Source organism: Pollicipes pollicipes, unplaced genomic scaffold (genome assembly GCF_011947565.3).
Source record: "Pollicipes pollicipes isolate AB1234 unplaced genomic scaffold, Ppol_2.1 Scaffold_6686;HRSCAF=7923_pilon_pilon_pilon, whole genome shotgun sequence".
Lineage (NCBI taxonomy): Eukaryota > Metazoa > Arthropoda > Thecostraca > Pollicipedomorpha > Pollicipedidae > Pollicipes > Pollicipes pollicipes.
In genome coordinates, this window is record NW_023596921.1 from 25201305 (window position 1) to 25229234 (window position 27930).

The window sequence follows — 27930 nt, forward strand, 5'->3', positions numbered from 1 at the left end:
TATATTCTTTGGTCAAAGATGGGAATCATGAGCGGAATGACGCCATTATTCTTTCCGTGCCCTCGGTCGCGATGTTTTCTATTGTTAACCGAATGGGTTTAGAAGGTTTCTCGATAGTAATCGCGCACTAAATCTAATAGGTCGTAATTGAATTCTGGACAGCCTTGAGCCACTCTAGGTGATATTTCCAGCTGTCGAGAAAGTGGCGCAGCGTCCTATCTTTTTTGTCGCCGGAACTATTATGTGTGTTAAATACTGTGCTTGGCTCTGGGGCTGGATAATGTGTTTGGGTGAAATATTGACGCGCAATGGTAATGGGAATTCTATTATTACGTGACATAAACGAAACTCGCAACCAGCATCATGGAATGCTACAGTGTTGTTGATCCCTTCACTTCCGCTTTGGTAAGTTGCTGTTGATTTAGTGTGATTGTAGACACTAGCTTATCTTTTCCAAACTACATCTTTGCCACAATAGTTTGTCTTTCCGATCATATGCATACAAATGCGCATATAAATACATATGCATATCAATGCATATAAATAAAGGCAAATAGAACGATTCTGTAGTTTGATTTACTCTGCTCAGCACGAACAAAGTGATGATCTGTATTATTTCTGCTTGCAATGCGCCCCAGTCGTATTGCTTCATTTGGTCCGCCTCAACTGTCCAGATACCGCTCGGAGAGCAGCATAGAGCTGGATAACATCCTGCTGGTGGTGGCGCAGACAGGCGTCTATCTGTACGCCTCCTTCGATATCATCGGCTCCCATTTCTCCAACGACCTCTACTCCCTGGGGACCAGCGTCATGGCCATCGTGCAGGTGGGCACTGGAGAAACATGGGCTCCAGTATGGTAAACCGCAACGGCGATATTCAGAGTTGGGAACAGCAGAGAAATGGACACGTATCAACCAAGATTTGCTAACCATGCGTCGTTTTCAAAAAAAGTAACCATTTTAACATCGAATTATCAGAAGAGCAGCATTGTAATATTGATGTACGGTTAATCACGATTTGCCTCTTAGTGCTCCGCCCAGGTCTATTTCAGAATGCTTGGATACGTTATTTGAACTCAAAGTTGTCAGTGTTTATTGGTATGTCCCATTCTGATATGTGATGTCTAGTTTAGCGACCTTCGCGTGCATATAGGGCTGTCCATATATTGCCTTTCGCATGAAGAGGGGGAAGGGGGTTAGGTCGATAGAGCGTAGCCAAAGCTCAACAAGGAGGCAGGAGGAGGACCTGCAAACTCAACAAGCGCAACTGCACAGCGTAGCGTTACGCCGGATGTAAGCCTTAATGTCGGACTACCGTTAGCTTCATTTCATGGCAAACAGCACGCACGCTTTTGTTTCGCACCTCTAGCTCAGTTATGGGTCAAACGGACTATATAATTTTGGGACGTAACGTTTAACACAACGCAATCAGGGGTAGAGAGCGACAGGCGGCTTACCCCAGCGTAACCAGTGGGTAACCAGTGGGTGGAAACGATCCAAAATGCGTTGCGTAACTTAGTGACGGTTCCCATGTCCACACTCTATGAAAGTATGACAATATTCCGCCCTATACCTACTTACCATCAAAGGTGACAGCTCCTGCAGCGCACACCTGAAGGTGTTGCATTTCCTTCGAGGCTCGTTGTCAAGCAGTGAATTTTAACACTTCCCAAAATGCATCTAGTCCCAATTTTTCTTGGTCAATCAAAAGAGCGCGTTATGTTAGCTTTACAATGTTGCCGCTGTGTAACAATCGAACTGAATGTTTTGGATGGCGTTTTAATATGACTTGGCTGCTGCTGCACCCGACAGTCTAAAATCCCATGCAATATTATGAAGTGCTATGTTCTTTACGATCCATACGCTACCTTCTCAAGAGCCATGCGGTCGATACTGTGTCGCATCCTTGTGGGCTAAGGATGCCATAGGGCCGTGCACTGTGGGTTGGTAAACGTACCGTCTGCTTTCCAGAGAAGGTGGGCTCGCACTGAGTTGTGCACTGAGTTGTGGGATTATGGCGCTCGGTTGTAGTTTCCTGCGGTGGGTATGATTTTAAGCCCGCTTGTTTCATGCCTCAGGTAACGCTGCAGACAATGTTCATTCTGGACGCCTCGTGCCGCCAAGCCTACAGGACCAATCAGGTGCGTACAGTTGCCAGTCATTGGCCTTGACCTTATGACCTTCACACGCTGCGGCACGTGCTTTCGTCCCTCCGCTGTTGTCCAATACGGCCATTCGCAGTTCGTTCGCAGATCTAAGTGATATCGTATCTCCCCAATCACCGTCGTAGGTTTGTTAAATAATCTCGGTTTTTGACATCCGAGTAGATCGTGATATATTTACCGTTACAGCTACCAGACTATTATCCGCGGACTGTGCGATGCAGGAACTCACCATATTGAACGTGACGCTCGGTGTGGAAGGAAGATAATCGTGAAAAAGAACCGGCTTGCAGTGTGCGGTGTCCAGCATTGCACACATCTGCGGCATAATAAAAGATTGCCTGAAGCCCGGGAGCGAGCTCATCGCCAAGAGCTGTGAACTCGTCGATCTTGTGGCGCCTCCGCTCGTCCTGGCCGGGTCACTAGCCGTCTTTAGTTATTCCGTCTTGGCTTGCATCATATCACAATATCTTCAAACCTATCGACACACATAAGCGCCGCGGGTCGTACGGCTTGACTTTATAACCGACGGCCTTGTTTTGCCCCGAGTGTGGGTTGAACCGCTGCCACCGACGTGATACAGCTGTTTTGCTGTGTTCGCGTGTCTGATCAATCTGTTTTGCTATCCGGAAGGGAGGATGGCATGGGATACATCAGTTGCAGAAACGAACGTCATCCGTGCTCTTGCTTCTTTACAGTCAGTAGTTATTTGCCCGCTACAGGGTGTAAATGCGGTGTGTAAATGCTGGCACGCGCCGGAATGCGACAGCGTTTCGTCTGTTTGTCACCAACTACCCACTGCTTAAAACATGATTCCAGAAAGGCACGAATGCAGTCAATATATCCGCGCAACGTGCACGAATAGATGACGTTTTTGTAATACATTCAAGTTGCCCCCAATCGATCTGATACGTTTCGTTATGTCGCCAGCTGCGAGACAAGCCGGGCCGGGAGGTGGTCACCTTCCTGCTCATCTGCAACCTGGCCATGTGGAGCATCACCACCTTCGAGACGTCCCGCTCGGACGCGCACCCCAACCAACTGCACTTCTTCGGCTTCTGGGCGTGGACCATCATCAGCCACGTGTCCATGCCGCTGGCCATCTTCTACCGCTTCCACAGCACGGTCTGCCTCTGCGAGATCTGGAAGCGCGCCTACAAATACAAGCGGGACACGGTATGACCGCTGTCGGCCAGGAGGTGCCGGCGGCGCATCGAGCAGACTCCGGTGGAGGGGCGTGTGACGTCACGGGGTGTCGGCAAACCGGCCGTCACAGCCGTGCGTCGAGCGGCGAACTTTCGCATTTGACGTCATACATGGTCGATGGGCGTGTCTGTGTAGCGGCAGCTCCCCGGGTGTGTCGAGTGACGTCATACATGGCCGATGGGCGTGCCCGTATGGCGGCAGCTCCCGGGATGTATCGAGTGACGTCATACATAGGTCATATGTCGAGTCGTGTGAGCCGTATGGGAATACCTTCGGCAGCTTACTTTATCTTGGGTGGTCTTTCTGAATACTATGCCTTCAGTGCATGATCAAGCTTTTGAATACTTTAATGCTGGTCACCTTTACAAGCGTGTCCACGAATAGTTCACGACATGATTTCGTTGGTGGATGGCAGTAGCCGTGTCGTTCACGTGACCACTTATAATTTCAGGTTGACGATATGTGTAACCTGGCGTCACGGCAAACATTTCGAAGAACAATCACGTGCCTCTTGGCTGATTGACATGACATACCACATCTGTGTAGGCTTGTGGCGGTGATATAGGTGAAACCCTCAGCCCCTATAACAGCAGGAACGATACGACGACCTTTCCATCTCAACCGCACAGATATAACATACAGTATCGATATTTGATCTTTCGTTTTATGCAGTGTGAAGGACTATTTCTCCGGCATTATTTCTCATCCGAATAGGAAAGTTACTTTTTTTGGGGTGACACATAGGAAGCGGTAAGTGTACCTGACATCAAAATCAGGGGTATAGTCAACGGTGGACGAGCATTGTTGGCACGCGCTCTCCTCCCCTTAAAGTATTTCACTTGCGTTAATAGCATACACTTGGACAAGAACAGACACCTTAAAATGTTGAAAACCATATAAATTGTTTTTTCAGTGAAAAATTGGGAGCTGTTTCTCCTCGCCCCCAGCCATTGCAACGTCCTGCATACGCCCCTGATCGAGCTGGTCCTTATCTGCCGCCACGGCATCCTGATGAAGTCATATCAGTGAGATATCCATATTTCTGAGAAGTGAAGGACCTTTGTCGTCAGCATTATAATGAGAATAATGATACACAAAATTAATCAAAGTTTCCATGCAACCATAATAAAGACCGAAGAAGCACCGGTGTGTCCACTGAGGAAGCCGCCGTTGATATTAAGACCCTGTCCAGTAATTTGTACCCTCTTATGAGCATAGCGCTAACGTATCTAGCTTCATCCCCACATCTTATGGGATGTCCGTGAAGCCATGGCAGCCATGTGACCACATTTGACACCATCTCACACATGGCGGCCACACATGGTGCCAGGACATGCGGATTGCAGTTGGTGACGTGGCGTGCGGGCGCTGCCTGGTGACCGCAGTTGGGTGTGCCGTGACGCGCTGCGGGCGCGTTGGCGTGGCTGACGTGGCGTGGCGCTGCGCTGGGCCGCGGTGGGTTTGGTGAGTGGCGTGCGTGCGGCGTTGCTGCCGCTGGTGACTGCAGTTGTGACGTGCGTGCGGTTGCTGCCGCTGGGTGACTGCAGTTGGTGACGTGGCGTGCGGGCGCTGCCGCTGGGTGACCGCAGTTGGTGACGTGGCGTGCGGTTGCTGCCGCTGGGTGACCGCAGTTGGTGACGTGGCGTGCGGTTTCGGCTGCCCGCTGGGTGACGCAGTTTGGTGACTGGCGGTGCGGGCGCTGCCGCTGGGTGGGCAGTTGACGTGGCGTGCGGGCGCTGCCGCTGGGTGACCGCAGTTGGTGACGTGGCGTGCGGGCGCTGCCGCTGGGTGAGTGCAGTTGGTGACGTGGCGTGCGGGCGCTGCCGCTGGGTGAGTGCAGTTGGTGACGTGGCGTGCGGGCGCTGCCGCTGGGGGCTTCGGGTGATGAGTCGTGTATGCAGCACGATCATCTTCTCTGAGGTCGTCTGTCCGTAAGTGATGGACGTCTGCCGCCTTCTGTGTCAATCTCAGTTGCCCTCTGAACGCCCATGATGGGATTGGCTCCCTTCTGGAAGTGTCGAGCGGTGTTCTAAATGTCGGTAATTCGTAGGTGTTCACGATGATGTCAAAATGTACATGGATTTGGTTATGCGCGGTGATAAGTTTAAGTGAAGGTGTGATGATTTTTCATATATTTAAATGCGCACTCGCTGACGATATTTTGTAAACAGCAGGGTGTATGCATACCTTGCCACCTCTCTTGTCAGTTGTAGCGTATTCAATGAATAGTAAATGAATGTAAAATACATCGCAGGATTTGGGGAACTAACTGCTTTTGTTGTCATGTGTAATAAATGTGGGCGGCCATTTCCCATCCCACCAAGCTGTTGTAATCGGCGTTACTTGGGTTAGCTCCATTCGTGCTGACCTGTTACCCGCCAAGATGCTGAGCCAATTGACGAGTTCGCACGTGGTAACATTCGTGGGGGTGCCAGCGGAGGGTCGTTCGCTGATGACGTGCGCTGGGTGTAGCGGACTGGTGACGGAGCGGCAAACGTTACCGTGCTGATGCGTGCAGGGCATGTGCGATGCTTGAACTGTGGGCCTACTGGATAGCTCGCAAGCCTAGAAATGTGCCAGGCGTTTGTCGAAATAGTGGTGTTTGATGTTCTTTACCTTTACGGCTAAAAATACCTTTCGTACATGGGCGGTGCGCTGAGCCTTGTATTATCGTTGCAGGTCAGGATATCTAATCGTCATTTCTGTACGCAGATGTTGTTGTGAGCGTTGTCTTGTGCTTTTTAAAACTGTGCAATTTGTCTGACAGCCATCAATGCAATAACACTATAATTTAGCTAGTTAAGATGATGTACAGTCAATACAGAGATCGCAACACAGCAATCTTTCACTTCATACCCGACAACAGATGTTCGCCATGTTATTCCGAGCTGCCACAGATGTGACCGAGCGTCGCAGCTCCTAGTGCAATACAGAGATCGCAACGCAACAATCTTTCACTTCATACCCGACAACAGACGTTCGGCATGTTACTCCGAACTGCCACAGATGTGACCGAGCGTCGCAGCTCCTAATGCTATCAACACAGTCATATCAGGAACGGCAGACAGTCCGAACTCCAGCAGACGGTTCCCAGGGCCTCCTGAAAAGGACTGTCGCCGCTCAGCGAATGTATAGAGCGTGCAGGTTCGCAGCGTGTGCAGGACTCCCAAGGTCAGTCTTGTTTGGCGCGGGGTTGATCATTAAGCGCCTGATATGAATTGAGAAAACTAGTGTCCGTGCTAACATTGCTGATCTTTGGCTAAGAATTCAGGGCAACAATTATGGCTGCCACTGTTGCCAACGACTATGGTTAACTAGTGTCCGTTTTAACATCGCTGATCTATGGTTGAAAGCTCTTGACAACGACTATGACGATGTTTTCCGGGAATTCATAGAAATGCATTCGATTAAATGGCTTGCCGCGTATGCGTTTGTACATATCGTATTAGCTTGCGTCATGACGCCGTAGTCCTCGTCTACACGCGCGGACGTAATTGACGGGCAGTACACTCCTGTTCTGTTAAGCAGGACGCGGTTTTATTGACTGCTCTGTCCTGCCCTGATGTCCCGAGCACGTTTCAGATGTGCGTTTGGCTGCGACTGAGCCTGGTGTTTTGTGTGGCCTTTGTGGCAGCACATCCCGCAGCCGAAGGTTAGTGCTGACTGCGTCATGCGTACCTACAGCGTGGAATTCTGATGACCAATCCTGTTCTAAATCCAACAGGCATAACGTGGTACACCTGAGTTATTACACCCATAGACGTAGGCACGCGCTATTTCAAGCTGATCACCAAGAAAGGCTGGCGGTAGTGCTACACACATGGCTGTGTGATGGCGCCTCAGTAGTTCATCTGACCAGGACAGGGCGCATGCTATCCAAAAATATCACGATATGCAGTTGTCTGCTGAATTGGACTGAGACCAGGACCTTCGCCAGTTGTTCCTCCAGTTTTCACGGCGATGCTATGTTATTGCGGAGTGGGGCAGGGTGACGAATGCAAAGCTTCCTCCCCCCCCCCCCCCCCCACATCAATGGAATCTGGGCCAAGGCGACGCAAACATCGTGCAAGCTTTGCCTATCGGCACAGGGTCATCCCGGCGGTTGAGTAGATTTAGCACGCTGCACCGAAAAGCTTGGCAATCGATTTAATGAGTGCAACTTTCCTATCCACACTGGGAGTGGTATTTTCCTGAAGCCGCTTTGGACATGCAGAAAAATAATGATAGTTGTCCTGCGCCCGCCGGTGCAACAGACCGTGGTCTGTGGTTCGGCAGTGCACGCATCGCTCCACTTTCGCCGAAAACTGGCACCTAGTCATTGAACTGGGCGAGGGGAGGAGCCTGATCATTTGCCTCGCACAGCTGACCCGCAGATGACTCACAACTGACCCGAGCACAACACACCCAGCAGGCCAAAGATACTCAGTCTATCACAGCGGCAGCTCGAGAGCATGTACTGGCTGTTAGCTCCCTTCGGTGTCAGAGAGGATCCTGGCCGGATCACTTCGGCAGCATGAAATAAACGCGCTATTGGGGCACACAGCGTGGCACTTTACCCTCGTCGGGGGCACACGGTGAGTCAGTCAACTGTTTCACGACAGATACATTTTGCAGGCTGCGTCGCCAGATCGGGACGTACAGCGAGACACCTCACCAGGGGACATACAGCGAGAGACTTCACCAGGGACATATATCGAGGCACGTCACCAGATCAGTGACATCAGCGAGACACTTTACCAGATCAGTGACATCAGCGAGACACTTTACCTGACAGGGACATAAGCGAGACACTTACCAGATCAGGCACATCAGCGAGACACTTTACCAGACCAGGCACATCAGCGAGTGATAAAAACTTGCACCTTACTTCATGCAGGCCCGACATGCAGGCCCGACAGCAAAACCACGGTGGCCGGCTCGTACTCTTTGCGTACGCACGAGTGGATTGTTCGCTTAATGAATGCAAGGAAGCCGTCACCAAGCAAGCTGGGTAGGTGGGCAAGGGAAAGAGACCTCGTTGACGAACATCTTGAATGCCGCTGGTTGGCGTGGCATGCCATTGTGGACGTTGATGGAGGCATAGAGACAATGCGGATGGCGATAGAGGCAGTACATACATCGTGGATGACGATAGAGACATAGAGGCATTATGGATGGCAACAGACAGCGTATATTGCTGCGTTAGCAGCGCCATGGAGGAGGGTTTTACCAATGGAGGAGAAGAGTTAATGGAGGAGGCTACCAATGGAAGAGGGTTAAACCAATCCTGGGAGCGGCGGAAACTGAGCACATCGCTGAGTATTGTACATTGTGACGCAAGGTTGTAGCGACGGTGACTTTCCCGACCTCGCTGCAGACTCCAGGACAAGGGCCGGTATTAAAGGAGAGCTTTCTAGCTCGAGACCAGTTTCGCCAGCGGGAGCCTACTACATGACAGATGTCAGCTTGGCAGCAGAACTTTGTCCCGTAGCAGATGCCAGCTTGGCAGCAGGAGTTTGTCCCGTGCCAGATGTCAGCTTGGCAGCAGGAGTTTGTCCCGTGACAGATGTCAGCTTGGCAGCAGAAGTTTATCCCGTGACAGATGCCATCTTGGCTGCAGGAGTTTGTCCCGTAGCAGATGCCAGCTTGGCAGCAGGAGTTTGTCCCGTAGCAGATGCCAGCTTGGCAGCAGGAGTTTGCCCTGTGCCAGATGCCAGCTTGGCAGCAGAAGTTTGTCCCGTGCCAGATGCCAGCTTGGCAGCAGGAGTTTGTCCCGTGCCAGATGCCAGCTTGGCAGCAGAAGTTTGTCCCGTGACAGATGCCAGCCTGGCAGCAGGGGTTGGCCCTTGACTGATGTCAGTTTTGATGGGCCAGGCAACGAGTGGATTGTTCAAACATGCCATCGACGCTGACAGTCAGTTTTTTAAAGAATAAGCGCAGTATATTTATACAAAGTTATGCGGGTTGTATGTAACTCCTATTGCGCCAAGCATGTGTCAATGCTTCGGGATTACAAAGACGCCATAGGCACCGCATTTATGAGCGAGGGCGGCTAATAAACGCAGCTCCCTGTGTTTGAGGAGTACAGCTTGCACTCGTACTGTATCGGTTCGTGGATCCAGTTGAATTACGGAATGTCCCTACATCGGAATATGTTCTAAGTAATCACGAACGAACTCATCAATAATGTCGCTGAAACATTGAGTCGTATGTCAATGGGCTGGATATGACACGAATGAAATTTCGTTTTGAATGCAATCAGGCGGCATATCCTGTCGCTTCAATTGATGAGCGGCGTTAAAAAGCGCTTTCGCTCCTGGGGTCACCTGTCGTATTCAGTATGTCGTATTCGTAAATTGTAGCACAAATCTCTACAATTTTGCTGACACGGATTTGCATAGTCGTGCCGTAACATCTGTACAGACATTGTGTACAGGCCGAACAAATATTATTGTGCCGAAATGGAAAAAAAAAACGCTAAAGCTCAAACGCGCTTGAAATCGAGAGCGCGGATTAGATTTTTTATTCATGCATAGTACAACGTACGCCACCAACGAGACAAATTGTGCTGAAGAATGAGCGCAGATGCAGCTTAAACAAACGTGTTAAATGAGGCACTGGGAGAAACAACACATTCGATTTGGTAGCAGCCAATGCCTCGGGTGCACAACTTCTATTCGAAGTCAATAGAAATGCACTAAGCCTAAATGCTTTCAGTATTGAACTGTGATGTGCTCGACGTATGCAACAGAGGAATTTGATGTTCGAGACTCCACCATCACATTCAAGTTCTCATGCGCCACGCATTTGCTTGCATACATGCCCCAGCCGCTGGCGGCTCAGACGTGCGTGACCTGGTCCGCGCATGCGCGGAGCTGTTCAGAGTCGTCATGGCCCGAGGATCCGTCCAGCTGGCGATCCCTGTACTGGACCCGCTGCGCGTCGGGGCCGTGCCGCTGACGCTGTCTACGCCCGATGTCAGGTGAGCCGACAAGCTCATACAGGAACGCAGAGCTGGTCCATGGTTTAGGAGGAGGTGAGTCCACCTCATAACACGATAGTTCGCTGCTCTGTGCCGTTATGCCAGGTCTCCACTTGCGATTGGTGGGTGGGGATATTACTCTGTAGACTTCTCGGAGGGCGGACCGGGCCCGACAATGTTAGACTTTAACATCCTGCATATGATGATGTCGGGCAGGAATGCCGACAAGTGGTCCGAAATCGCTTTTGAAATGCCCATTTCATTTTAAGATATCTACTCGAAGGCTCTTATAACTTTTAAGGGTACCGCATGCTTGACTTCGTTAAGTTAAATGCATGGTTTCTCAGTGGGTGGCATTGACTGGTTTCGGTTACTTAGTCGGCAATATTCATAGCGCGTCGCCGGGGAACAAGTGTCTGGCCTTGGAATGGGGCAATGTCACATGCCATTTTGACGACGAGCGAAAAGAAAACGGAAAAGATGCATACCACACTCAAGCCTACTTTGAAGATTCACGCAAATGGCCGAAACTTCAGAAGATGTGAAACAAGTGGCTAAACAGTCACAACTAAATGAATCAGAGCAGAACAAAGTTCTACGGATAGGTAATATTGGTCTTGGCCACTAGTACAAATAAACGAAACACATTGCGTATGCAGAAAGAGCCTAGTTACAAACTGATCGACCTCATCACAGCTCGTGTGGTTACATCATAGCCATTTCTGTCCCCAACCGTCTTTCCCGCAGCCTCCAGGCCAATATATCTGAAACCAAGCTTACCGGCCTCTCGACCTTCGTCATCGACTCGGTGGAGGTGGACCCAGTGACGCAGCAGATTCGGCTGGCACTTAACATGCCGGCCATCCGGCTGACTGGCAGCGTCTGCCTGGCCGGCCTTGTCGGCCGCTTGTTCCCGCTGGACGGCTGCGGTCTCGTCAGGTGAGCCAGCTGACCTCGTCAGTTGAATTGCATCCGATTACGCACATGCGCACCATACTTTTCACGTAATTTAATTTACCTTGGACGCGCACATGAATTTACGGAGCGATTCTGCGTAAGTTGTTGATAACATCATTGGTTAATTTAATTTTCTGGGGGCTTGCAGACTGATACGTCGCTTAAATGTTATCACATATAGAGATTGAGTAGACTCAGGTTCGAGAATACGGCGGCCACCGAAAATTTCATGAAAGAAAGAGAAACCACCTCCTCTGAGAAGTGCGTTGTCAACAGCAAACTGTTCTTTCATGGTGTAAGATGGTGTTACCGCCTTCCGGAAACCATTGATAATATCTGGAGATAACAAGTAGCCCAGAATTCATTGATGCCTCGCTGTTTGTTGGTTGTCCTTAGGTTGCGATGTGCACGTATTGTTTTCAAAAGACAGCGTCGCAGGCATTTCATAAATCGACCGCCAAAAACGACCTGTCACACCGATGCCCGTGAAAACCTGAAATATGCGTGGGTCTAGATTTAAACTCTTCCGAAGTTTTCGCTGAATGCAAAAACGATCTATTTAAAACGTTGGGTCATTTTTATGGGACACCTGGTAGGATTAAGCATGCACTGTCATCCGCCAATCCTGATAGCGAATGATCCTACCCTTCCGCTGGGCTGATCGAGCCGACCCGACCGTACGACAGCCGTCCCTCGACTGGGCTGATCGGGCCGACCCGACCGTACGACAGCCGTCCCTCGACTGGGCTGATCGTGCCGACCCGACCGTACGGAGGCCGCACCCGGACATCAGCCGAAGCTCGCTGCGTCAGTAAGGTGTCGCTCGCTGGTTTTCCGACGGTGGCGGAACAAGCGTAAATACCTTTCTGCACCCGCCGCTAGTTTCAGACGCATACGCTTGTCATGTTGAAATATGTCCATGACAACTTGTTTGTATCGCGTATGTCGAATTTCTCCTTTCATCATGTGCATGTCGTTAATAGCTGTCCAAAGTTTTGCTGACATAATTTGTCACCTTGCGTGACTCGCGGAACAACTGGTTCAAAATACTAGGAAACAGTTAATCAGCCGCATCCTGGTCAATGTCCCCTAATCAACAACGCCTCGAGCGTGACGACGGGATGGACAAGTTTTCCCAAGCTCCAACTCCTTTGTGCAGTTTGTTGATCTCACAAAGAAGTTGGCGACATGCACGCGCTCAGAAGACATTGCCAGTGTGTCCCTCATGGATCGCCAGTGGTGTGACATCACACCGCAGTTGACGGTCGGCCTGGGAAGACATTCCAGACGCGCTACCTCGCCACCCGGACTCTGTCAGTCGATCCGCGCTCGGGTGGTGTCAGTGCTCCTCTGGTCGCCATGTCCCGTCCACCGTGCTGGCCCCGGACCCCGGCGGCGCGCGTCCCGCTGCCTGCTGGGACTCGGCTGTGCCGTACTGGCCGGATACTATTGCGTGCAGCTGCTGCAGCTGTACCTCAGCGAGCCCGTCGCCATGACGCTCTCCTTCACGCCCCGACTCCATGTCACCGTGCCTAGTATGACCATCTGCGTCTACCCATACGAACTCAGCTCGGAGGAGATTTGCCGACTGAAGAACGTTTCGCTGGCTGAGAAAATATGGCGGGCCAGTATGCCCCTTGGAACCCAGCTGTCCGTCTGCATCCCGGGCTGCCGCACGCGGGCCAACATTCCCTTCCCTGGAGGGTACGCTGCCGTCGCGTCGGGGTCCTGGCGCTCCTGGGCGTCAGACGAGCCCAAACTGTGCCACACCTTCACGCCAAACGTCACCTGGGGTCAGCTGGTTGACATGAGAGGACCGAAAATACCAGAGCTGAAAATAAAAATGCTGGCCAGAGTCAACGCCTCGGTACTGTGGGACCACAAGGTGTTCGTCCACCCCCGGCGACGGCCGCTCACCACCAACATGGGCATCAAGGCGGTCGACCCGGACCAGCATGTCAAGCTGCGAGGTTTAAGCAAGGCAGATGTGTTCGTTTCGTCACTTGTTCGTGACAGGGAGAGCCTGCGCCGTGCCGCTTGTAGCTCGGCGTCTGGGTATCACTACGAGATGTGTGTGCTCCGCTGCTACCATACACTGCGAGCCAGCGCGCTCAACTGCTCGAACCCAGAGATGCTGGAGGACTTTCCCGGTCTGATCGAGTGCCCTCCCAGTCTCCGTTCCAGGCGAGTGGACTTTGCCAGCCGCTTGAACGCATGCCACTGTCTGCCAGCTTGCCGGCAACAGCGCTACACAACGGACGTCAAGGTCAGGGCTCCGTCTACTTTCAGTGGCAAGCGTTACTCGGTAATCCGCGTGAGGATGGCTCAAATTCCGGAGGAGGTGGCCACGGAGCGTCGCTCTTACCCGCCGGTCAGCCTGGTCAGCGAGATGGGTGGCTACATCAGCATGCTGCTCGGCGTCTCCGTGCTGTCCGCGGCGGACCTGCTTGGTTGGGTGGGCAGCTGGTGGAGGCCCTCGGGACCATCAGACAGCGTTGACGTGCTTGGATCATCGGTCGCGTAGACTTTAGGCGACGTAACTCTACGGCAGAGCCATGATATGTGTTGCGCGTTGGTGTTTAGTGTAGACGCTAAGGTTTTGAGTCCAGGTCTTTACCGGATAGCGTCTCTAAGCCGGCTCGGAATGATCAAGACGGCCCAATTAATGAGTCATGAAAACGTCAGGGGATTCGAGACGGTCGAACGTCATAGCACGGCTAAAATATCGCTGAAGCTGCGCAGTTGCTTGCTGACCCGCGTGGGGTGGCACTGCAGTCTGGCGCCGAAGAGCCTAAATCTGGCGTCTCGGTGCGGCCGGTGACGGCGAAACTACAGCTATCGTGGCTGGTGTGGCCGGCGCCGGTGGAACTGCATTCCATCGTGACTGGTGCGGCCGGCGCCGGAGGAGCTGCATCCCATCGTGGCTGGTGCGTCCCGCGCCGGTGGAGTGGCTGGTGCGGTCGGCGCCGGCGGAACTGCATCCCATCGTGGCTGGTGCGTCCGGCGCCGGTGGAACTGCATCCCATCGTGGCTGGTGCGGTCGGCGCCGGCGCAGCGGAGCAGCAGCCGCCGGCGTCACCAGGTGTGGGGCCCAAACACCCCCTGAGAGCCGGGCTCCAGGCGTCGCTACGACACGGGAGTCGAGCGCTGACGCTTGCAGCGGACATTTCCCGTGTACTGACATGGACGAGCATGGGAACCGCTTTCGGCGTGATCTCACTACACGGGGCGCAGCGGCCCACTGAACTCACCTTGGCTTGGTCAGCGTGGCTTACGTGGGTGTGTGCCCCGAGATCTGGATACCATCAAGTCGGTCGCCACGGGGGTGTTCCTGGAGCTGGCTTCGGTATCTGTGAAGTCCTTGCTGTGGTTTGTGTCCTGTTGTGTATACATGTATTGATCTGGTCAAGACATCATTGGGTCAGGGAATAGTAACAAGCCCCTTTTCGCCAGGAAGCTGCCTGAGTGGCACGGCCTCTTGCCTTGGCGGAAATCCGGAACCCAAAACGAGCTTGTAACAGATTCCCCATAACAAGCGCACGACGCCAAGAAAATTCGGGCTCTTTGGCGATCTTTGTGGTCCGATGCGTCGACGGACTCAGACAGCAAATATGCCAATAATCCCGCGAAGATTCCCTCTGAGGACGGTGAGTGGGCCCTGTTGCGAAAAGATACCCCGGTGACCTACGATACGTCCTTGGATTGGATTATCTTTGATATTATGACAGCTTTCCATTTATTTGTATTTGCTCGAACTTTAATAGTGTATCCACAAACTTCGATAGAATATTAAAAGCAGGTCGATATACTACCCGGGATCTTCCTGTCAGTGTGTGCACAGTTGTACTGAAGACAGCCAAATGCCGCTCATGATGCGATGAGGGCCTCGAATCCCAGCAGAAAACACCAAAAGGGCCAATTGCCTTCCAGCTTTGCCCACCACCGAACAACTCCAGGCTGGAACGAATGTTCTCTGGATATGGGCGATGTAAAATGACATTGCTAAGAGTTCAAAGCGTACATTTCCTCACGAAGAAGCCAAGATCAAGAAGACGTTTCTGCAATGTTATCACGGTGTGCAATCGGGATCAACATTGGTGAGGTTACCCTCCCAGCATCGCTATCCTTTGCGCGATTTCGCAAGAGCTCTATTAATTCAACGTGCGTTCAACGCCGCAAACGCTTCTTTTTCTGAGAGACAGCTACTCCTTTTGGCTCGCGATTTATGACATCGACGTGATGCGCGCCACCTCCATATTATATTTGATGTGTGTGCCTGAACAGACATCCCTCGTGGGAGCATGCCACGTGCTCGTCTTCGGAAAACATTCAGGCGTGACGACTAGCACCTGTAAAGTGCAGTAGTACAGTGGCACTCCATTGATGACAGCCGCAAGGGTTACATGCCACGTGCTGACAGCTGCGAGCCGGTCTGAGGCCAGCCCGCTGGTCCTGTGAGGACGCGCGGCTCGCTCGCTGTGTTTGTTTCGGTTCGAACCGTGGACTTCGGCACCGGGCGGGCGTCTCTCACGCAGGTCATTGCACCGCATGGTTATTCGCGCTACACGCATGCAGGGACGGATATTGAGACTGTACGTTCTAGGCCTTTTCACCGTCCTCACTAACCCACGCAGGTGCCTCGCAATGTGTTAAGATGTAGCCAATCTGTCCCATATATGGTGTGAATGCAGTTGTGATTGAATGGGAAATTATTTGTGCTTGGATGAAGCAATGTTGCTCTCATTTTGTGGTACTAGTATTTGATAATCATTTGCTGCAATATTTATTTAATAGCTTAATATATCTGCTGCCAATTTACAACACCGCTGTCTACACCACCATTTGCAGATTGAATGTATGCATAATGCAATCGCGGCATTCTTACCTGATTCGTATGCATATTACTTTTGTCTTTGCCAGTCTTTTTTTGCAAAATTCTGGCCATCACATGGATTTTATGATATGCGAGTGGTGGGGTAGCAATGCCTTCACGATGAAAACGCTTTCTTATCACCTTGTCGTTATGAGTGTAGTCAGAGCGCAAAAGTGACCTTGCTTTAGCTGTTTGTTGTGTACGGGGCTGAAAATTTATTTGTTCAGAATCGGCACTTTTTCTATTTTAGTGAAAAACAGATAATTGTGTTTTTATAGACCAGGCCTATTATTCATGCTATCCGACATATCGACACTACCTCGAAGTGTGTTTTGCTTGTATCTGCCTTGTATCTCTTTGGTGCTCTAAAACTTTATGACTTATGCTCAGCTTCCCTTTAATGATCAGTCAAAGTTGTGGCCCCATATCTCTATCATACATAACCAACCCAAGGAAAAGTTGTTGAGGAGGTCTACCAGAACGGATTGTCCGCTGTGTCAGAAAAGGGGTCCACTATTTTTTTTTTTAACTTTACTCAACCGACGTTTGGTTGATTTGGGCTATGGCGCGGTTTAGTGAAGCAAGATCATCAGCGTGTCGTGATATGTGATGCATGCCAACTGGCAAGGGTGGAGCCTCTGTCAGTCAGAGAGCCTCTCATACCAATATGGGGCCTCCTGAGGCTATGCATAAATATATTTCGGCCAGAGGCAACCAACACCGAATGACCGACAGTCAGGGAAGTGACCTTTATATGAATTATCCCTTTAGGGGTGTCCGGAACGCACAGGGAACCCCGCCCCCCTTGTCGCCAGCATGACAGCCGGCAAGCATCCGCAGTAGAACGGGATGGCACTCCAGCCCCTGATCGGGAAAGATAATGTGCCCCTGGTGTTACCATGGGACTCCTTGCCAAGGAAAGGCAACGATTTTCCTTAGTGTTGAATAGGGTGGATTGAAATTAAGTAAAAAATGAACATACCTAACTCATGCTTTCCTGACGACGTCCATCGTATTTCAAAATCGACCTATGAAGCAAAGTACATAAACAAGTTTCTGGCCTGCGGGCTTGCTATCTTATGAACAAAAAAGCACCGACGGTCAGGGTTGCGGTTTCCGTCAAACCGAGCGGAGTTGGCCGCTGTAACTAACACTGAGTGGTGAGCGGTCGGTCACGGTCGGGGCTGCAGTTTCCGTCAAACCGAGCGGAGTTGGCCGCTGTAACTAACACTGAGTGGTGAGCGGTCAGTCACGGTTGGAGTTGGCCGCTGTAACTAACACTGAGTGGCGAGCAGTCGGTCACGGTCGGGGTTGCAGTTTCCGTCAAACCGAGCGGAGTTGGCCGCTGTAACTGACACTGAGTGGTGAGCGGTCGGTCCCGGTCGGGGTTGCAGTTTCTGTCAAACCGAGCGGAGTTGGCCGCTGTAACTAACACTGAGTGGTGAGCGGTCGGTCACGGTCGGGTTTGCAGTTTCCGTCAAACTGAGCGGAGTTGGCCGCTGTAACTAACACTGAGTGGTGAGCGGTCGGTGCGCGAGAACCCCATCATGAGAGAGTCATCGTGTAATGGTGCTGCAGGAAGTTCTCAAAGTCAGTTCGTTGCACTCAAAGCTTGTACTGAGGAATGTGTTTTACCTGTATAAGTTTTACGTTGTCCTCTGACAAGATGAACAGCTACAGCAACACGGACAAAGAGACTATAACTTTGCTTGTTCAATTCCACCACCAGATTCCAGCACCTCTCGTGGTACTAAGCATGCTAATCCGTTGCTACTATAAATCTAAAAATCGCAAAAGTGAGGCATGCTCCCGGGCTTCCTTAGAAACGTTTGAGTTGATGTGCTTACGTGTTCAAGAGCATTTCCTTCAGAAATGCTGCTGTTTTTGTTCGCTCGCTGGCCGCCACCTAGTGTTAAACACGAACCGGCGCTGCGCAGCCTGAGGAGACTGCGACGACGGACGTCGGGTTTTGTTTTTCAGACTTGCAACGCGTATGGCCAGCATTTTATTTTTCACAACTCGATTGTGAGCGAAGGTTGAACAGTGCCAGACGAATATGGGCTGGGTTTTCCAACACAAATTTATGGCCGCGTTTGATCTATAATCTAGGTCTACGGAGTCCTCAATATCTGTACAAGCCAGATCAGTTCTGACAAAGCCTTTGAGTTTGCTTTGAGTGCTATCGGCTTAGAAAGCATCCACTGAACCAGTCCAGAATAAAAAGCACCGGCTTCTTATTCGACGCAGTCATTTAAGGTACAATTGCTCCATCCTATTAACTTGAGAATACGAGCAGAATTGCATATTCCTGTGTCTTCTGGCGTCTGTTGCAGTTAAAGAGGGTAAATATTAAAATCAAGCGAACAAAATTATGCTCTTCAAAATGAATTGGGCTATATCCGGTTACTTTGTGGAGAATTGGTTTTCACCAGAATGGGTACAGGGTTCGTGAAGCCCCCGCCCTCTTATATTATGACTCGGAATGCGCACCCGGCGTTGAGATCACAACAACGCTACATCCGTCAACCTTGTATGCATGCATGGAGAGCTTGCACGTGCAGCGGTGCAGAGCTGTTTAATATGCCCACATCAGGCATTGCAAACGTAACTGTGTGGCGTATTAGATAAGACAATAGTATAAACCTTATTCCTCGGAGAAAAACCAGGACAATGGAGATATAGTTGGGTTGATATTTCGGCAACATGCCTTCATCGAAACAATGGCAGGAGAGTTTTTCTGCTATTGTCTGTTATCTTAGAAGTCTTCTGCTTAGCAGAAGTCTTCTTCAATGGAAAAAGAGTTCTGCTATTGTTTCGATAAAGCCATGCTGCCGAAATATCAGCCAGTCTTTATTTCCATGCTTCTGATTTTTCTCAGAGGAATAAGGCTAATACTACTGTATTATCTATGTGCATATTGTTTCTCGCTAATGCACTGAACAACTTATGAATGACGTATTCTCTCAATATGTTTCGGGCGTTTAAACCAGGTTAGAAATAACGGTCTTGATATCAATGAATTATCACAACCCAATAAGTTGTCATTTTACCCGCTTCGAAAATCGGATTCGCGCGCGACATCAAGAACATAATGTTCCTACGTGTAACGGGTCTGTCTTACGCATGAGCAGGTCGGACAGTGTTTTACAACTGTAAGCAATGCTCTGCGTTGCTCCAAAGCTGCACTCTCTACGTCGTGAGATGAGGGTTTATATTCTGACAATCATCGACCCTCAATATACCAGGAGGCACAGCTTAAAGGACTGTATCAAGGAACCTTGGCTACGTTGACAAATCACTACGCTTCAAGCTGTGCTCATGGTCATGAGTGAGCGATGCGAAGCAATGAAGAACATGTAAAAATGCACGTATTTAGAATGTCGTGCTCATTGCCAGAATAAGAACCCCAATGTCGCAATTGTGAAAAACTTGGATCTCAAAGCTTTTCTTGCTTACATCGAGACAATACTTACCATCTGTATGCATCACTGGCTTTTCTTCTAACGTGCCCGACGGTCATGTCGCCCAGCACCATGCGACATTATTTGTTTAATGTCGCCGAGTCGTGCGGCACCGCCGTAATTGGCCTGATCGCATCATTCAGATCGTCAGCAACTTCCAATGTCAGATTACGGAGCCTGGCCAGACAGCGAACACTGTTTGTGCGAACACCCTTCTGTTTCGTGTGATATGCCCAAGGATGTTATGATGTGCTTGTATCGGTTTCAGGGTGACCGCAAAAAACATCCCGGCGTACGCGCGCGTTGGATTTGACAACAGGACAGATGGCAGCTACCACCTGCAGATTTTTGACGTTGACCTGGAGTGGAACCAGAGCAACATTGACGTGAGATGGAAACGCTAAGAGATGGCAGTGCTGCTGGTACTCTAGTGAATAACTGCTTTCGCTATGCGTGAAAAGTGTGGTAGACCTAAGTTATTTCCAAGTACGTGCTGTACAACTTAGTTTTTTGCCAGCACCAGGTTGATTTGTCAAAAAGCCTCATGCGTGCTTAGCATTTCTGACATGCACTACATTGCGCTTAGGACGCGGGACGCTTCTTTTGGCATTTGCCGCGTAGTTCCCAACTGGGGCGTAATTTCTCAAAATAATTTTGGGCAGGGGCTGAGCGGTGAAAATTATGCACCCTATCCTAAAATATCCAACAAACGTGTTTGTTCCGAATTTGGCCTAATTTATTTTCCAAAGTGGGAGCTCCCCCACAAACTGCTCCAGACCTCAACTGAAAACGCGACAACACCCCTGTTTACCAAGGTTGGAGACATTACCTCATTTTTAGTCGAGTACATCGGCGTACTCTATAGAGAAACCCGTCTATATAAATGAGCCCTTTCCAAGCCCGGCGCCTCCACAGATGCGGCTGCAAGGCTGCAACATCAGTGCTGCCGCGTTGCCGGTGCTAAACAAATGGACGGCCGACACCAGCCACCTGCTCCTGCCGTTGCTGGCGAAGGAGACACGGCGCCAACTCAGCCAGCGGTTCAGGCTTGAGATCGGCGGTGCACTCTGGAGCATATCCGTGCCGCGCTTGTGGCGGTGAGTGAAGCTCGCGCAGTACATGGGATGAGTTTGGAATGGGTCTGACAGCATCACTGGGGGCAATACGTCCTTGGAGTGTTCTCCACCTTTCTCTCCCCCTCTCTTTCCGTCACTTGTACCCTCTTTCTCATTTCGATATCCCATTGGTATAGCAATCAGCAAACCACGCGGAAAAATTGTCCATGCTTTTAATAATGAAATTTGTGACAAACTTTTCTGCTAAGATGCTGTTGATCATGCACGAAACATCTCTGCGTGCGCTGCGCATGACAGAAGCTTCTATCGTTTACTACAATTGCGGTACAGTCTGGAACACTTGCTAGCTGTCAGCACACCCGCCGTAGTACGTAGGCAGACGGTGTGACTCAGAGCAGGCCCCCCCCCCCCCCCACAGGGGGAGTCTCCGAGTCCAAGGATCTTTTTTAATGGCGACTTATATCTTGGAATCTACCGCCGCGGGCGCTCGTTAGTACAGCGTTTATCCCACGGTAGATCGATCACTCTCCCATTGCTGCCATTTTCTGGGCAGGAACTAGTCAAGGAAATGCTCATCGAAATCAGGGATAAACCAAATACCACTCACTTAATACGATACGTGCATTAGTCACCTGCTCTACTGCTATGGTCAAGGTCTTCATATTTAGCACGCGCTCAGGTGGGGGGTTGGGGGTACGATCAATTTGATATCTCCTAAGGTTTTCCGAAATAATTTCCAAGTGGTCAAAATTTGCATAGCTCTAATTGATAACATCAAAATGGTTTTTGGTGCAATAAATAACATGTCTCTGCAGATCACTGCCTTGCAGTAAATCAACGTCAGTTGATTGATGTTTTCAAAGGTAATTAGGGAATCTTTCAAGCTCATGTGACCACAGAATGTTAGACAAAATCATGCACTTTGAGATGGGTTTTTAGACAACGAAATAATCGTTATTAGGGTTGCAACAAACGCTGTTTACCTTGGGTAAAATGTGATGTCCAAAGCATGTCAAAACCAAACAACATTTGACTGGAAAACATGCTTTTTGCGGTAGTTTTCAACGCTTAATTTTAAAGTACTTGATCACAGGACGTCAACAAATTCGCTACGCTGACTTTATGGAGATCAAGAAGTCACTCACCTGGCATGGCCTCGATAAACATTTTGCTCTGAGGAACTTGCCACCTTTCGTAGTTCTTGATATCATTTTGGAAGTTAAAATCAAAATGATATCGAAGGTCATTTCAACCTTTTAAAATTCCGCCTGGGTCACTGACCTAAAATGACTACGGTATATTTTGTTAAGAAAAGCTACCTAAGACAGCTGGCTGAGTGCGAAGGTCTGAGGATGCTTCTGGCATTGATCTCGAGTTTCACCTTATGTGACCTTAATTAAGCAGAAGTTTGCACCTGGATATCTTTGAAGTTAACAGCTCATATCACTTTTTGATATTTCATGGACGGATCAAACCCCTCCCTTACACCACCACCACCACCCACCCACCCCGCTCGAGTCCATTGTATTCAACCGACCACCCGGCCGCCTGCTAACTCAAAAGTGATTCTGTGGTAGGCCAATTTGTTTAATAAGTTCCACATAAATTCGTAGCTTTTAGCGACTGTCTCCCAGAGTCTCACACAGTTTTCAGCACGCAAAGGTCCACTATCGTACGTCCTGCTTCCGCACTACCAACTAGCTCGTTGACCTCCTATCGCGCTTTGATGACAGCGAAACTGCAGCCAACCTGGTGGGAAGTAGTGCGAATGCCGACGGATTCTTCGACCGCTTCATGCCGTATCTTCAATCGTACATCCTTCAACATGGTCTGGATCCACTGCCTTTGCCAGTCATCGAAGCAACGGTAACTCAAATTCAGATCACGATTTCGCGTGATCCGTGGAGTCTTCTATCCACTGCAGCTTCGTCACGTACTTTGCTAGGCTGTGGTTACCAATGAGCTGTAAGTTGAATCGAAGTGACTGTGGAAAGAGGTGAGGTGTCTTGTCAGCTTTACCACAACTGGTGTTTTAATGTGTCCCTTCGATGGCCTCGCTCGCTGGGTGCAGTTTGCACCATGGCCGTTACACTGGCTTGCAGATGGCACGCATACGATTGGATAAGCACGCACACGTGTGTCGGCGGCGGCGGCGGATGTGCATGTCTGCATGCTGGTATGCATGTGAGCGTGCTGGTTTGAAGCGCAGTGTGACGGTGGCCGGCCGGGCGGTCGGTGTGCCTGTGTGAAGATACTGAGCTGGTTGCCTGCGACCTTGAACTGAGTGACTAAAGCAGGTTGCGTTGACAGTGAACAGGTTGTATCTCTGCGTGTGGAGCACCGTATGATAACAGTCTGCAGATTCTGTCCCTATGTGTAAGGTGTCGTGTGACAACCATTTGCGAGCTCCGACACTGTGTCTGAAGCGCTGAGGCGTCAGTCAACATCTGCAGTCCGTGTGCGATAAAGTGTCTTTTGCCAACAATTGCCGACCCTGCCTCTGAGCGTGGAGCGCTGTGCGATGGCGGTCAGAAGGCTCTGTTCCTGTATGCGAAACGACTTTTGGCAACGACTGGCAGGTTCCCCCTCACGTGGAGCGCTGCGACTGCGGTCAGCGGGTGCTGCCCCTGCCTGGGAAACTCTCAATCACACAGGCTCCGTGTACATACCCGGACTGCTGCGTGACAGTAGCCGACAGATCATAAGCCCGTGTCGGAAGCGCCGTGTGCCGCCGGCCGGCAGGTGCTACCCGGCACAGGTGTCGAGCTGTACCGCGGCATACTGGAGGGCCTCTCCTCTTGCTCTCGAACCGGGCACGTCCACCTTCTCATACGACTCGGACGGGCGCTGGCTCACCGTCGACACGGGCATGGCGCTGAACCGGCTGCAGGGCTGGTACACCATCAAGGTGGAGGTGTTCGGCATCGGACCGCACGTGACGGCAGACATCAAACTGAGCGGCACCAGGGCTCGCTTCACAGCCAGCATCTCTTCAGAAACGCTCGCCATTCAGCTTAACCAGCTGGTCATTACTGATATAGGGTGAGGCTAACGACGCGGCACAAAACTACACTTTCCAGCACAAAAGTACACTTCATGATCCAGATCGCATTGCCTGTTTAAGCATTATATAGATGTCTACCTGTCTTGGTAAAAAAATCAAGAAGTTCTTCTGTGGAAAATCACTCAACGTCGACACCTGGTACCACAATCTGCAGATTCTGAAAACTGCAGTTTTTCGTTTTATTTTAAGTGCCCCCTTTTTAGTTCATGAATATAGCACCAACACTAAAATGCGTCCTCACTGAAGCGTCAGTCACAACAAAATGTGTTCTTTCCCCTGTTGTTTGTGCGGCTTACCACGAGGGTAGATGGATTGTGGTGAGCTCTGAGCCGTAAACATGTTTCCAAATGGTTGTAAAATCAATGTTATCAGTCGGCGGCGATGCGACGGTACAAGGAGAATGAAATGTTGTCAAGGTGCAGAGAGAACAGATTTTGATGAGGCGGCGGCGCATTACGACAGCGGGGCGTGAAATTCAAAAATGAAACGGCGCGAGGATAGTGAGCAAAGTACAGATATTTATATGCTATCCTTTGGAACGTCAACTGGCTGAAGATTTTCGGGCTCATTTCAAGGTGCGGTCGGATCAGGCATAAAAGTATGAAACTGATTGGAAGATCCAGCTCTCCGGTTATCTGGAATATTCCTGTTGGACCTGATATAGGAACGGGTAATGCGCTGAGTATTATGGGTCACTACAGCTAGTCAGCATTTTTTTTTTGCGCAGTTGGGTGCCTACGGTTTTGTATTTCAAGCTGAGTTCTCACCTCACTATGCTTAATCAGAACACATCTGTTTCAGTTAGTTTTGTCAGCTCAGACATGTTTTTTCGCTATCAACCATTTGGTTGTTGCTGCGCTGCCTTTCACCATTCTGTGTAAGATTACACTTGTTGCCTTAATGTTACCCATGTTCATTAGTATACATTGCAGACCTCTCTTGCACTGCATTGCGATATGTAACAAATGTATTATGATACTCATTTTTATTTATTTTACATAACATTCATAGCACTGGCCTTTTTAATGTGCACTGCAAGCAAAAACTTACCGAACCTGTAAGGATCTGAGAGTAATAAATTAGCACCAAAATTCACCTCTTGGACAGCAATATTCTTACAAAGTCCCGCATATATGTTCTGCACTTTCCGTCTAGTAGGGTCAAACGTAGTAGCTCCAAAGTGTCAGAAGGCAGCTGTCGCATGACGAGCGCAGCCACCGAGCGTCGTGTACGTCCCGGCAGTGTGTCACAAGCAGCTGCGCCACCGAGCGTCGTATACGTCCCGGCAGTGTGTCACAAGCAACTGCACCACCGAGCGTCGTGTATGCCCTGGCAGTGAGTCACGTGCTGCTGCGCCACCGAGCTTCGTGTACGTCCCGGCAGTGTGTCACAAGCAGCTGCACCACCGAGCGTCGTGTGTGCCCTGGCAGTGAGTCACGAGCTGCTGCACCACCGAGCTTCATGTACGTCCCGGCAGTGTGTCACAAGTAACTGCACCACCGAGCGTCGTGTGTGCCCTGGCAGTGTGTCACGAGCTGCTGCGCCACCGAGTGTCGTGTATGCCCTGGCAGTGTGGCACGAGCAGCTGCACCACCGAGCGTCCTGTGTGCCCTGGCAGTGTGGCACGAGTTGCTGCACCACCGAGCGTCGTGTATGCCCTGGCAGTGTGGCACGAGCAGCTGCACCACCGAGCGTCGTGTATGCCCCGGCAGTGTGGCACGAGCTGCTGCACCACCGAGCGTCCGTGTATGCCCTGGCAGTGTGGCACGAACAGCTGCACCACCGAGCGTCGTGTATGCCCTGGCAGTGTGTCACGAGCTGCTGCACCACCGAGCGTCCTGTATGCCCTGGCAGTGTGGCACGAGCAGCTGCACCACCGAGCGTCGTGTATGCCCCGGCAGTGTGTCACGTGTGCTGCACCACCGAGCGTCCTGTATGCCCTGGCAGTGTGGCACGAGCTGCTGCGCCACCGAGCGTCCTGTATGCCCTGGCAGTGCTGGCACGAGCAGCTGCGCCACCGAGCGTCCTGTATGCCCTGGCAGTGTGTCACGAGCAGCTGCACCACCGAGCGTCGTGTGTGCCCTGGCAGTGTGTCACGAGCAGCTGCACCACCGAGCGTCCTGTATGCCCTGGCAGTGTGGCACGAGCAGCTGCGCCACCGAGCGTCCTGTATGCCCTGGCAGTGTGGCACGAGCAGCTGCGCCACCGAGCGTCCTGTATGCCCCAGCAGTGTGTCACGAGCAGCTGCACCACCGAGCGTCCTGTATGCCCTGGCAGTGTGGCACGAGCAGCTGCACCACCGAGCGTCCTGTATGCCCTGGCAGTGTGGCACGAGCTGCCGCGCCACCGAGCGTTGTGCAGTGCCCCGGCAGTGTGTCACAAGCTGCTGCGCCTGCGGCAGGGCGATTCGAGTTCACCTCAGTGGCCTGGGGCGTTTCTTCTGGCTGATGGAGCCTCTGATCGACCTCGTGGCCACCATCTTCAGCGATCAGATCGCTGACGCCGTCTCCAACGCGCTCTTCAGCACGGTCGGTGACACCCTGGCTCAGATCGATCTGCTGGACATCTTGAAGAACCTGTAGTGGTCCTTGTGGCAGCCTATTCCACTGTCATGCTCTGCTGGCTGCATTGAGAACCTTGGACCGTGTTGGCTGGGGCTAAACGAAGCCTGACATTCAAACTACGCTAGGATTGGTTTTCGTTCAAGTCGCATTCGCGTGACAATAAAACGTGCTACTAGCATCTGTGGTGAGGTGTAAGATTAATATTGGAAGGGAGTTACAAGAGTCTGGTTATGAGCGGGTCCAGACATGGCGAGTTTTGCGATGTCACCATATTTTCCTGTTATAGGTACTTCATACATAGATAAAGATGCAAATACAAATATGTTTATTAGGCACCTCCATTCGATAGGTAAAATGGCGTCACGTCACGACATGACAGCACAATACGGTATCCGCAATGTATCCAGAATATACGGTAGTCAATGCATGATAGTTAAAACGCATGCGAGAAAAGCAATTACGGTTATCCCCACACAGTGCAAATTAGATGGCACGGAACAAAAATGAGGCTGGGTCATGTCACCTGAGCCGCCGCTCGCCAAACAACATGCAGCGAGTCCGCTTGATCGTGGGGTAATTGTCACAAAAATACTGCCAGATGTGTCTCCCACCAGCTACTATGTTTAACAACCGCCAGTAATATGGAGCTGTGCCGGAGGGGAATGTAACGCTGAAACCAAAGATTTTCGTTCGTTAATGCTTGAATTAACTTTCGTTCTTAAAGGGGATGTTCTACATTTATTTGGGTTTTGAGCTGAAACAGCCATCTTGGAGAACTTTCCGTGCTGTTTACGACCCTGCCCTTCTTAAGACCTAAGCCTACCCAGTTTTCGAGCTATACCAGTTTTCGCCTGCACCAGTTTCGCCCACGAAAATGGGGAGAGGTGCATCAGGGAGAGCATTTCAAAGCCACCTTGGCATTCATGACACCATAATAACGTCATTGAAATCCTGGCATTCATAACAAAGCCATGTGGTATCAAGGCCCAAAAATGCAATTGTCGAGGCGTTTATATCTGGCGTTCGTGAGCGCGATTTCCAGATAAAATGGCCGTCAGTTGGCTCTTAATCAATGTGTTCAAAGTACGCTGGCGTGATCAAACCATGACGCATTGAGGAGTATGCTTACTAAGCATAGAATTGTGCTTTCTTGAGCAGCCGTTTCCACGTAAAAAGCATACCTTTAGTTTTAAGTGAGATTGTTTCATGATATCTGATGCCTCCAAGATCTCGACATGTGAAACTTCTTAAGGTCTTCCTCAAGGTCCTATACACGATACGGATTTAGAAGTGACTTCAAGAGCTTTTCGAATCACCATAGCCACAAAATCAGAGCGCATCAAAGTGCTGGAGGCCTAGACTCGTTGGCTAGAAGAAGCCTACTTTTTGTATTTGCTCTTTTTGCACATAAAGGTGTCGTTTCCGTTTTACTGGTGGTGTATCTAAATAAACAGCTAGTTCATACCATGCGCCCTCGTATGCGATCTCTCCTGTCAAAGTCTGTCTGAGCAAAACGAGCACAGATTAGAGGCGAGAAGGGGGCCCACATCGACCTTAAGGCAGATTTGCTGCATGTCTCGTGGATAGGGTTGATAAAAACCAGCTC

At 50.6% G+C, this 27930-nt stretch overlaps 2 protein-coding genes across 5 annotated transcripts in view; both read left to right on the forward strand.

Moving 5' to 3' along the window:
- The window catches only part of LOC119107191 (proton channel OtopLc), a 45883-nt gene extending 41148 nt beyond the window's left edge, over positions 1-4735 (forward strand). For all 4 annotated transcript variants that reach the window (XM_037230584.1, XM_037230583.1, XM_037230581.1 and 1 more), the window contains 3 exons: positions 675-825; positions 2079-2141; positions 3093-4735. In XM_037230584.1, coding sequence (XP_037086479.1) covers positions 675-825; positions 2079-2141; positions 3093-3344 — 466 coding nt within the window. In that variant the 3' untranslated portion in view covers positions 3345-4735. The remainder of the gene's footprint in view (positions 1-674; positions 826-2078; positions 2142-3092) is intronic.
- A 5502-nt stretch (positions 4736-10237) lies between these two features.
- Positions 10238-26260, forward strand: LOC119108099 (uncharacterized). Its single transcript, XM_037231675.1, has 6 exons — positions 10238-10329; positions 11077-11268; positions 19889-20006; positions 20536-20717; positions 22430-22562; positions 26162-26260. The coding sequence occupies exons 1-6, from the start codon at positions 10238-10240 to the stop codon at positions 26258-26260; spliced, it is 816 nt and encodes a 271-aa protein (XP_037087570.1).
- Positions 26261-27930: the final 1670 nt, after the last annotated feature.